At 44.6% G+C, this 12,349-nt stretch overlaps 1 protein-coding gene across 1 annotated transcript; it reads left to right on the forward strand.

Annotated features, from left to right (window-relative positions):
• Nucleotides 1-2: 2 nt before the first annotated feature.
• Nucleotides 3-807, forward strand: LOC109314520 (arylacetamide deacetylase-like 4; the record flags this gene model as incomplete). Its single annotated transcript, XM_019541735.1, has 1 exon — nucleotides 3-807. A coding segment is annotated over one exon (660 nt), but the record flags the coding sequence as incomplete, so codon positions are not given.
• Between the last annotated feature and the right edge of the window lie 11,542 nt (nucleotides 808-12,349).

A 12,349-nucleotide genomic window follows, 5' to 3' on the forward strand; every position in this document is an offset into this window, starting at 1 on the left:
TCTGTGGAGACAGCAGTGGAGGCACAATTGCTGCTGCTGTTTGCCAGGCCCTGGTGAACAGAACGGACCTCCCCAGGGTGCGGGCACAGATCCTGATCTATCCATTTCTCCAGGCTGTGGACTTTAACTTGCCTTCATATCAGCAGAATGGCAGAATACCACCTTTGCTAAGGAAACGTACTCTCCACTTAGGTCTGAAGTATGTAAATAGGGATGTATCATTAGTAGATGGCCTGCTTAAAGGTATTCATATTCGTGACGATCTCAGGGAGAAATATAGCAAATGGCTGAGTCCAAACAATATCCCGAATGAATTCAAGATCAGGGGCTATGAACCACCTAAACTCTTTCCATGTGTAGAAGAGTATTGTACCAAAGCCCAGCCATTTCTGACATTAATTTTTTCTCCACTTTTATCTGAAGACAATGTTATCTGTCAGCAACCTGAATCTTTCATTTTGACCTGTGAGTATGACGTGCTCAGGGATGATGGGCTGCTGTACAAGAAACGATTAGAAGACAACGGTGTCAAGGTGACCTGGTGCCACCTGAAAGATGGCTTTCATGGAGTGGTCTCTGTAGCTAATTGCGGCCGATTTATTTCATTTGAGGCTGGTTTGAGAGGAATCGACACCATAGCAAAGTTTATAAGAAGTTTATAAAGAAAACCCTGTTCTTCAGGCTGTAAGCCTGGCATTATCTTTCCAAACATGCTTCTCTTAACCATCCGAAAGATATCATGACCCTCTCAGCTGTCAGAGGTTTTAAGTGAACTCTGAATTTCCATCCTTGGAGCTGCCCTCTCACATTTTGATGAAAGACTTGTCCCTGTAAGAAAGATTGCTGTAGTGCAGCTGGTGTAAGGGAGAAGCACGAGGTTTGGTCATCAGAAATAACAAAGAGTCTTAGGGGCCTGATCTGGAGACGAGGGGAGGATGAGTCTGCAGGATAGGTAGAGTAATGATTTGGGGTGGGGGGTTGGGGCACAGATTCTGATGCCTCGTCCAGAAAGATGTATATTTGTTGGAGGTTAAATCAAAGTGAAAGCTTATGGGGCCTACTGAACTGAAGGGATATGAAGATAGTTATTAGGATTTTCCAGATTATTTAATCGTAGCATTATTCCCCATCAGTCTAACATTGTTCATGCTTACTGGTACAAGGCTGTGAATTTGTCAGATGGTGTATTCCTTCCAGATGTTGCAACAAGTAAAGTGTTCTGAAATGAAATCTCTGTGCTAAGCTGTCGTGAGGGTATTTGCTGATCAGCCACTGCAAAGAGGGCCTGTCTTTGGGGATCCTGGGCCTGCCTGATCCAGAGCAGAAAGTATTTTGAAGAATAGATTTCTTGTGATGACATCTATTAGGTGATGCTTCAAGTGCAGTTAGCACAGTGTTGCCATAAACCTGTATATTTATTTGAGGCTTGAGATAGAGAAATTCTTGTGCATATGTGAGAGAATGACTATGTTTTATCACTTTAGGGCCAAATGGCCTTCACTGGTTAGCATTTTAATAACAAAAATAGCTACACAAAATTATTGGGGATTTTCATGAGCATATTCCTTTCCCCCATAAGTCTTCTTGTTGTTTAACTCTGATCTGTATAAAGGATCTATATTTGATAAATGCAGTGTTTGAAGAATAAAGTTAAGTAAAATACCATTTGAATTACTGTGTTCCATATAGACAAGATCATTTGGGTAAAAGTGTTATCTTTTATTAGACCAACTGAATGGTTGGAAATCTTGTTCTTTGCAAGCTTTTGGGCACAGGTACCCTTCCTTAGGCATAGAGAGAATCTGCTGGTGTTTGTCTTCTCTCTATTTTTTATAACTTCAGAGCATCTGAAAACATTTCAGCGACACCACTTTTCTTTAATAGTACTTACACTTGAGCTGCTTCTTCACTGGTCTTTTATGCAAAGAACCAAATATTATTGATCAGGCTATTGAAGCTTTTATATATTCAAATCACTAAAAAAATGAAATTTTGAGGCACTTAAGTTTTTCTCGTTTCCGTATTGAAAATGTGGTTAAATTTACTCTATACTTAAATAAGGACTAAAGACTTACCCTATACATAAATACAGAATCCAAGGCTGTCTTATTGACACTATCTGAACACATATAATGTTAATCACAATTGTTGTTCTTGTTATAGAAATACCTCACTCCTTAATTAAATTTGCACACGCACATGTGAATGCAAGAGCAGTCTTCGTTTTATATCATTGGAGAGAACAGATGCCCTTCTTTATTGAAGGGTCCAAAAACACCCTACGCACATCTGTGAACAGGAGAGAAGGTAAGAACACCAAAGCTATACGTTGGCATCGAGGTAGTATGGAAAGGTGCTGGGCATTTTGGATGCAGATCATCAGTTTCAATCACATCTCACCTCTGTAAAGAACTCCTTATATATATCGTGTAAACTTTGAAGTTCTTAAGTGAGCACAGAGTTGCATTCTATGGTCATGATAAGATATTAAGACCACCAAATAATGGAAACCTCATCAAGTATAAGAGGAGGTTCCCATCCCCCATGAGCATGGGAGGAAAAGCCCCTTGTTTTATATTCACATAGGAAGCAAACTGGGGAGCAGGTTGCTGCTGCAGCTTCAACTCTGGCCCTGAGGCCAGTTGGGGCCAAAGTCAAACCCAGAGCAGTCTCCTGCTCTCCCCTCTGCTTCCCCTCTGCAGTTTCTGCCCCTCTACCCACCCCTTCCTTCCCCCTTACTCTCTGGCGCAGCTAAGCTCCAGCTCAGGCTGAGGTCTCTCCAGGGCACAGAGCACATGGAAACTCCTTGCCTTGTCTGGCCAATCTACAGCGCTGACACTACTACATGGCCAGGCAAGGGATGAGCTTCCACGTGCTGTGCTTTGGGGTGGAGTAGCCCAAGTAGTATCTGACAGTAAGGCTGGAGGGTGGAGATGAAATGGAGGAAAAGAGGCAGTAACTGCAGGAAGGCAATAGGTGGAGACTGGGAAGCAGCAGGGAAGAGGCACATTCTGGGGGAATCTGTGGCAAAGGGCAGAGACTGGGAGGAATGTGGATAGCTTCTAAGGCCGTGGGAAATTGTGGGGTTTCAAGTGGCTCAGAGGGCAGGAAGACTGCAGGGAGAAGAAGTGGGCAGGGCAGAAAGGAAAGGGGCCACCTGACCTCTTCTTCTCCCCCTCACCAGTCACTGCTTTCCCTGCTGTACCTGTAGAGAGAATCCACAACAACCCTCCAATACTAAGATTCTATACCTGGAAAATGATTTCATATTTCATATTCCAGTTTGTCATCCCAGAGGCTAAGTATTAAACAGTCCATTGGATTTGAGCCAGCAGACAGCCATTCACATGCATTCTGTACTTGACACAGAGCACGTCTACACAGGATGTTTACTGTGGAATAGACTAATTATCTCTGCAGTAAATGTCTCACATTTACATGTGCAGGCCTATTAGGCTGTAACCTAATAAACTCTGCAGCAGGGTAGTACTTGTAAACATACAAGTACTACCCTGCTGCGTAGTTTTTTTACCCTGCAACATTGCACGTGTAAATGCTGATGCAGCTGGCTGGGGCATAAGGGTGCTTCAGTCTGGGGGCTGCCTCCCAACCAGCCCCAAACTGGAGCACCTTTGTGCCCCAGCCAGTCTCTCGGCAGCATGTTGAGCTGGGTTGGAGCAGCCCAGGGCTGGCAGGCTGACCCCACAGACCATCCCAGCTCAACATGCTGCAGCTCCCAAGCACATATTTAAACAGCATGTCCAGGAGCAATGAATTCCAGTGAAATAAGTGCCAGAGGGTGTTGCTTCAAATTAATTGCATGTGTAGATGCGCCCACCGTGAGGCTCAGGTTTGGACATATCCAGCTGCCCTGGACAATCCTATGTCCAGGGCAATGTCACTCCTAGCAATGTCAGGACAGCATAACATTCTGCAGGCCCAACTAGCATTGTCCCCCCTTTCCTGTACCTGCTCCCTGCCCTGCCCCTCAGTGTCCTTCCCGGTAAGGGAGCTTCAGGGGCACAGAGAGGCTCTGCCTGAGACTGTTGGGGGTGGGGGTATGACTGCATAACCACAGCCCCTATTTTTACCCCTGGATTTCCCAGGTAGAAGTCATAAGACTTTGAAACAGCCCAGTTCAGTGTTACACCTGACCTGTGCACACAGCTCATCTCTGCTTTTCTTTCTCTTGCAGACACAAATGTGTGCCTGTCAAGGAGAACACAGAAGCAGGGATGGAAGCACCTGCAGTTAAAGAGATTAAAATATCATTTAATTCCCATCACTGCAACAGAGGGAAGCTGGGGTAAGTCATTTACATGTCCTCATCCTCTGTTTATCTGTCCACAAAGTGGATGTCACTAATGCGTGGCCTGCAGGGATCATTCCCATAATGATGCTATAACCAGTGATTCTCAGCCAGGGAGCTGCAGCAGCAGGGGTACCTTGAGATTTGTTGAAGGGTGATGCAGGATGCTATGCAACGTTAGTGGAGTTAGGTGTGCAAACATGATTTGCAAAGTAAACCCAGAGATCTCAAGAAGGAAGCCATAGTGTTAGAAACATTCTGTTCTGGTCCTTCTGAGTTCTTTACAGCAGAGTTACTTTATTATTTTTCTGAAGTCCATAAAAGAGTGAAAATTAAGAGATGGCATTTTCTGAGATGTGCCATGAGTCTCAAAAGGTGACAACCACTGGTTCAAACCTATTTCAAGAGCCCTGGGAGGAAATTGCAATGTTCAGCCCTTTACTAAAGTGGTCATTCATATGAGGGGCAACCTAAACTTTGGAAAGGGAAAAGGTTAGCAAGGAACTGCATGCCATGGGGTATAAGAGACAGGAATTTGAACGGGCATGGTGGTGTGGTCTTCCAGCAATAACTCTTGGCACATGGTGATGTTGTATAAAATGAAGAACTAAGCCCTCCATTCAATCATTTTAGGCATAAACATCCGAACTGTAGAGCAGTGATTCTCAACCAGGGTGCTGGGACACCTGGGATGCCACCAGATTTTGAAGGTTGCTCCAGATGTGAGGAAATCCACGGAGATGTGCAGGCTCAGACTTGTCCTTGCCTGGATGCCCTCCTACCCCCAGTGCCCAGCCCTTCTGCAAGGAAATAAGCACTCTAATATACACATTAGTTGTTTTTTTTTAATTGGGCACCACAATTCACAAAATTGTGGAGGGGTGCTTTGAGTCCAGTGAAGGGTGCCCCAAGTCCTACACATTGCTATCACTGCTGTTGAGAGTCTCAAGATCAACACACTAGGCAGCAGTAGACACAGCTGGAATGAAAGAGGGCGCTATCACAGGAACTGCAGCTTTGAAAAGGTGTGGATCCCACATCTCTCCTAGAAAGGGAAGGAGGGAAGACCAACATTTTACCTGACAGCTTCTGCTGCAGAGCAGTGATCTGTATTGCCAAACATCTGCCTTGTGAAGGTCTTCCCCAAACAGCCTCATTGCCTTAGGGCCTGTCCACAGAGGGATGCTGGTGTGCAGTAACCTGAGTAGTGGACTTGTATGGACGACAAGATTCAGATGCTCCACCCTGAGCCAGAACTTTGGCTTGCTTCACATAATAGGACATTTTGTTATCCAAGATTTTAATTTTCTGGCCAGACTTATTTTGTTGCTGCCTAGAATTCCCAGGAGGATGGTGTACCTTCACATACTGAGGCTATGGCTAGGTTTAGTAATAAATAATCTTGACAGTAACAGGATAGATGTGATGCAAAGTGTATTCCATGGTGAAATGTGAGATGGTCCTTTGTCGGCAATGCTTTAGCCTTCAGCTTGGGTGTGCAACTTGTTCCTGGCTATAAGGATATTTTGGACATATTGCACAGTAAGTTATAATCCTTCTAGATTGCATTATAATCCAAACGAGCTACCTTTTTTTTTTTTTTTTGCTGAAACACAGTCATGTGGTGTTACAACAACCCATCCCTTGCAAAGAGTTCAGGTAGAAGTTTATAGATTTTTCATCAGATGAGCATCTCTTTTTCTTTTCTTTCAAAAGAAAAGTTCCTTGTCTGGAGGGGTCAGCAGATAGCATTACATACATAGAACAGAATGTAACAAGTTGGGCCCATCTCCATGTTCATTAATGCCCCAAATTATGACACATTAATTTAGTACCTGTGATGAACTGCAATCAGCGCTTCTGGGCAGTTGTGCTGCTCGCACACGCTTTTTTTTACATTGATACACAGTAGACTAATTTACTGCACATTAGAGGATTAGCATGGTTTTTGCCTACAATGCAATACAGTAGAATGAGTCTACTGTGCTTCTAGAGTCGTGTGTAGCTTCACCCACCATCAGGCATCTCTGGCTTCCCTGGATCTTAGGATAGTGTAGGCCATCACTTGACTCAGTATTGTGTGCATTTTATTTTGAGGGATTTGTTGTTTGTTTGATAAAAGGTGAGTTCATGGTATTGAGTCTGTTTTGCTCTGTTAGAACAGCCTATACTTTTACTTGCATTTTATATATGCTTCATGCAGGTAGTAGAGACCCCAAAGCCCTTGTCATCAATAAGAATCAAGTGCTCCTTTACAGTACAGGGACTTTACCCTACATGTCAACATCTAACAGCAAGTGCTCTCCAGACCAACAGGTGTTTCACCTGGGGCCAGTGGTAAGTTGCTTTTAAAACCTTCACAGCTCCAAAACTGAAGTGATACAGTCCATTTCCTCCAGTCTCTATACAGCCACCAGAGTGAGGGCTGTTTGTCCATCCAGCAAGCAAACACCTTTGTAGATCTTGCCAGAAACAGGAGTTGCACTTGAATTCCAGGCACATACTGATAGAAAACAATTGTGAGGTGAGTCACAGAAGTGCACTAGCCCTCTGGCTACTGCACCCACTTTGGACAAGCTTTTGCTGCTCTTATGGACTGGGTGAAAGTAGAAAGCTGTAGGAATCAAGAAGCTGTGGCTATAAACAGGCTCCCACTATTGCAGTGTGGTAGTGAATACCGCTGTCCCTCCAGGGGCAGGCTGCAAATCATAACCTTTCTCCCCTGCTCTTTGAGTTGCATTTCTAGTGAGCTCTCAGGTCTCTGATGAAGCCATAGGTGAGGTGTACGTAAGGGCAAAGACCCTAACCCAGAGGAGGGCAAGGTCAAGTCAGCTTCTTGGGCACTAACGCATTGATTTATTTGCATACCTGGGAGAGCAGAAAATCATGGGTCAAAACCCCCCCCACCTTGATTCCAATCTTGGATTCTTTGCAGATACTTGAATTGTTTCTGTCTATTATGTTGGCTTCATAAATATGTTATGCACTGTTCAGAGGTCAGAACTCATTACAGGCCTGGTGAAGGGCCAGGAAGGGGGAGAAGAGAACTTGCAAGTCTTCACTCTCCGTGTCCCACAGAAGAGACTGTACAAGCTGCTCAGGAGTTGTGGTAACACAACACAACAGTCAACTCCTGGGCTGAAGGAGGAGTTTAGCCTCCATCCAGTCCTGGTTCTTCTTGACTCTGGGCACCAAGTACATTTTGACAAGGAGGTGGTTGTCCTCAGGGTCTCTCAGATGTCTAGAAGGGGACGGGGGTACCTCCCATTATAACATCCTGAGCTACCTGGACCTCTGCCTCTGATTCATCAGGGAGACGTAGTTAGTGGTGTTAGCCTGAAGGTAGGCAGAAGGCTGGGCAGGGTGCCAGCTCATAAAGTAATTTGTTCAGAGAGGCATGAGCTTTTGTGCATGACAGCCTACTTTGTCAGATGCTATGAATGGCCTTGCAGAGAGCAGGGGCACTAACCAGGATGGAATAAAGTGCTTTTAAAACAAAGAATAAGAAAGTGGGGAGGAAAGGAGACAGCATGGCTAGAAGAGGGGAAGGTGGGCTGAAGAGCTGAAAAAGGGCTAAAACAAAGCAGTTAAGGGCCATAGAGGTTAGAAAAGGTAGTGCAGGTAATGGGATGAGAATCCAGAGTCTCTGTTGAGCCCATACTTCAGGCAATCCAGTGTGTGGCTGATTTCTTGTTCTGCAGTTTTACATTTAAGCTGTTTTGTAAAGCTCTGTTGTTTAAGAACAGCTCTGTGAGGTCAGTGATGGATGTCCAGGACAGGTAAAGTTTCTGGCATTGGCTTGTGTGTCAGATTGGTGTCCACTTACTTTTTCACATGGAGATTCCCCAGTTTGTCTAAATTAGACAGAAGGGCACTGTAAACAGGTGATGCCAGCCGTGCCCCCTCATCAGCACAGGTGACTTCATCACTGGACCAAACAGCATGGATTATAAAGAAGAGGGGAAGGTGGCCTGAAGAGCTGAAAAGGGCTAAACAAATCTGTTAAGGGCCATAGAGGGCCATCAAGGGTACAAAAGCTACCACAGGTACTGGGATGAGAATGTGAAGTCTCTGTTGAGACTATACTTCAGGCAATCCAGAGTGTGGCTGATTTCTTCTGCTGCAGTTTTGCATTCAAGCTGTTTTGCAAAGCTCTGTTTTTTAAGAACAGCTCCTGTGAGGTCAGTGATGGATGTCTGCTGGGGGGTAAAGGTCTTGGCCCTGGCTTGTGTGTCTTTGTGGAAGTGATGTCAACTCGATGTCCATTTATTCATTCACATGGAGATTCCCCAATCTGTCTGATGTAGACAGAGGGGCACTGTAAACCAGTGATGCCAGCTGTGCCCCCTCATCAGCACAGATGGTTTCATCACTGGACCAAACAGCATGGATTATGTGGCCTGGCATTTATTCACTTGCTCTTTTACCATACTCATCTATGCAATGAACTGCTTACAATGTCCTAAAGGACACTGGGGCTGCCTATGTAAGAAATCACATTCCCACATAGCTATGCCTTGCAAACTGAAGTCTAGTTGCCCCTTAAAATTCTCTTGAATAAACTAAATAGACTGAGCTTCTCAAGGCTGTGACTATGGAGGCTTGTTTTCAATGCCCTGAGTCGTTTTGGTAGTCCTGAAAGCTCTACCAGTGTAATTTACCCCATATTAAGTTGCATCTTCCCACGTCACCCCAAAGTAGACATTTGCTTAAGACTCCCAGTATTGAGGTGCAGGGATTATTGCCAAATGTGTGAGCATCACTACATGAAATATCTGTCTGTTCTTGTATTTCATGCTGGTAGGTAAAGCCAGTGTTGAATTTCCCCATCCAACTGCCACACACTCAGTGCACACCCAAAGAACGCAATCTCTAGATTTCTATTTAGATAGAGCAAATGTAATCTTCTGTTGCTTTTCCGATCTGTGTCATTGTAGGCAAGCCTCTGGCTGTGAGGCAATGGTGCCAGTTCTCCCCATGCTTTTTGTTGCATCTCTAATGTCTTTGTGCTGCAGCAATAGGAAGACCTATGTTCAGTTTTCCCCTTTAAAGTCTCTCCCAGCCATGGGCAGATCTAGGATTTTTAAAGGGTGAGTGGGGGCACAGCAACACATGCAACACAACACATATATGTCTCCAGTTAAAGAGAAATTACATGCTTTGCTAATATGCTAGGGGATGAGCCCTATATTGTTCAGTTTATGATCAAAGCAAAAAAAAAGATGATTGGATTGGGATGATTATCTTTTGCACAAAGGTTCTATATCTGGCCCCTGCTTTGTAGTAGACCACCCTACTAAAACGTAACCATGGCCAAGACGGGGCCTATACTATAGCTTGGTTTGCATTGCCCTGCCCACTCCTTGCTTGGCATGTAGCCACTGTGCTAGTTGGAGCAGCACAACTTGGCCAAATTTGAGTTGATTTTCACAGGAGCAGCATAAGATCAGTAATACACAAGCCACACTGCAGCCAAAAGACTAATCTCCATGGTAAAGTATGAAGGTGTGAAAGCTTTTCAATGAAATGGTTTTAAGGGTTTTATGAAGTTGAACAAAACAGTAGAACTTGCACTAATTTGGCCTGGGGAAATATCAGAGGTGACCATCCAGCATGGAAGACTTCAGGCCAAACTGTTGATACTGGGGAAAGGTGTAAACAGTGAAAACCAGGATCTTATCACTGTAGCATTAGGCAAGGTTAACTGTAGGTGTCAGTGCCAGCTCCCCCTATAACTCATACTCCAGTTAAGCGATCATATAGGCACCAAACTTCAGCCATTTTTGCTCAAGTCTTATTAGTGTAAAAAAAAATCCGTGAACTGCTTGGGAGTTTGCTTAAACAAAGCCCAGACACAAAATAAAAGTTGTGGCATGGCATCTAGAAGGAGATTTGTGTGCCTAAGTTTTAGCACAGGGTCCGAAAATAACGGCCTTGTTTTTATATATGTCCATGTGAAAACTAGACTACAGAAATACTTAAGGGCATATGTGGTACTGGTTTGAGGCGTTAACTTTGTTATAAAGAAATATTGGTGGCATTCTGAAACAGGACTTCAGATAAGTGTCATAAAAGGTGGCTTTCTTGAGAGGTGGAGACTGTCACGACACCCGCAGTAAAGTCATGCTCTGATGAGAGAATGGAGAGAGGAGCTACAGGTTCTATAACCATGACAATATAATGAGAAAATGTTCACCCCTTCTAATAGACTCTGAGCAACTTGTTCCAACATACACATAAGTTGTGTTCTTTCTTGCCAATTATTTTTGTTTCTTTAAAATCAAATCTAAAGCATGGTGTCATCAGATGAACACAGCTGCAGAGGGTTTCTTAGAGCCAGCTTCTGAAACCGGTGGCTTGTGTTTCTAGGAGTAGGTCTGCAGTCTGAGTCACAGAGGCAAGGCCCAGGGTGATCAGATTTGCTCCTCAAGGACCATGCAAGGTGTGGTTGGAATAAGGTAGCAGGTGTGGTCCACTGCTCTCTGCTCTGTTTACTGCACCATCACAGCATATGATCCAGAGTTTCTTCTCCATCTGTGGCCTTCATGGCTGTAAAAGTCCCTGAAGATTTGGTCTTAGGGCTGCATAGCAGCACATTTGAAGTATGCATCAGCTCTACAAAACAGGAGGGCTTCTCTTTCAGGTAGTACTTGCCTGCATATCTGAAGATAATGAAATGTGTTCGTTCTTCTTTGAGAATCTGGCCTGCCCAGGGTATACTGGCTTTTGTGTTTTAAGTATGATTTTGCACTGGAGCTGCACAAAGGAAGGATTTTTCTATTGCACTGCAGAATGGCCAACAATTCTGATTTGCATCAACCCAGACTGCCAAAGTGCTGGTTTTCTCATGGAAACAACCTCCTCTCCCTGAAGAAAAGTGCCGCTCATTTTTGTGGTTTTCAGGATAAGTGAAATTATCTAAATTTGGCTTGAGCTGAGCAGGCTTATGAGAAAACACAGCTGGCAGAGCCAGGAGAGTGTAATTGCAAGCAGATTATAGTTGGTGTCTTGGTGCACTTCTGACATTGGCAAGTGAGGAACGAAACAGTGGTGGAAAAAGAAAAGTGAGGAGAATGAAGGGTTTTAACCAGCTAGGCAGCTGCTGCAAAGCGAGGCTAGATGCAAAAGAGCCACTTGAGGCTTGTCTGTCCTTCTTGGCTCTGCTAAATGTGAGAGGTCAGCTGCAGAGTGGCAAGCAAGAAAAGAAATTCCTATCAAAGGCCAGGGGTTTGCTTGGGGGTGGCTTAGAGACCAGATAGTCCCAAAGAAAGGTGTTTTGGGGGGTCAGACTGCTTGTTGCAGGCCTTCAGCATATCATGCTGACCCCATACCATTGCTAACTTTGCCTGGGTAAAATAATCTTGGGAATTAACTTTAGGGCCCCTTGGAGTCTTTGTGTTCAAGAAAGAGGGGCACGTTCCATCCCGTTCCCTTCCCACAGCACTGATGCCAAAGCCAAGAAAAAATTGCTTGCACTGCTCTAGGGGCAGGGGGAGAAGAACAGACCCGTAGGCTTGGTGAAGGGAAATTCTGAGGAAACCCTGGTAATACAAAGGGAGAGATGGGATTTCTCTGGTCTGAAGGATTCAGGCTAGAATACAGTGAATGGAACCTAAGTTAAACCTTAGTTAAAAAAAGTGTGACAGGATGGTAGCTACCTCACTCCCTTGTATGCTGTGGGGTATGAAATGAGAGCCTCAGGCTCACTGATTCAATGAGCCGTTATATTCAGATGCACCTTCCTAGGATCGGCACAGCCATGTCAGGCTCTGCTATTTGGAGAGCTGCCTGGTTTCAAACCACAGGTAAACACAAATATCAGTAATTATGTAATCCTCTCCCACTTCTCGTTATTATGTCCTGTTATGGTTCCTGTGCTTTAGTTGTCACATACCACACCCTACTTACCAGCATTGTTAGGAGCTGAATGAAAGGGTGAGAAGGGAGCTATAAATTCTGTGACCTGATCCTGGCAGACACTTCAGAGTCACAAGAGCTATAGTGTGGGGTCCTTTCCTCACTTCTGTCCTTCTTAGCACA

Source organism: Crocodylus porosus, unplaced genomic scaffold (assembly GCF_001723895.1).
Source record: "Crocodylus porosus isolate Cpor-Errol unplaced genomic scaffold, CroPor_comp1, whole genome shotgun sequence".
In the NCBI taxonomy this organism is placed as follows: Eukaryota; Metazoa; Chordata; order Crocodylia; family Crocodylidae; genus Crocodylus; species Crocodylus porosus.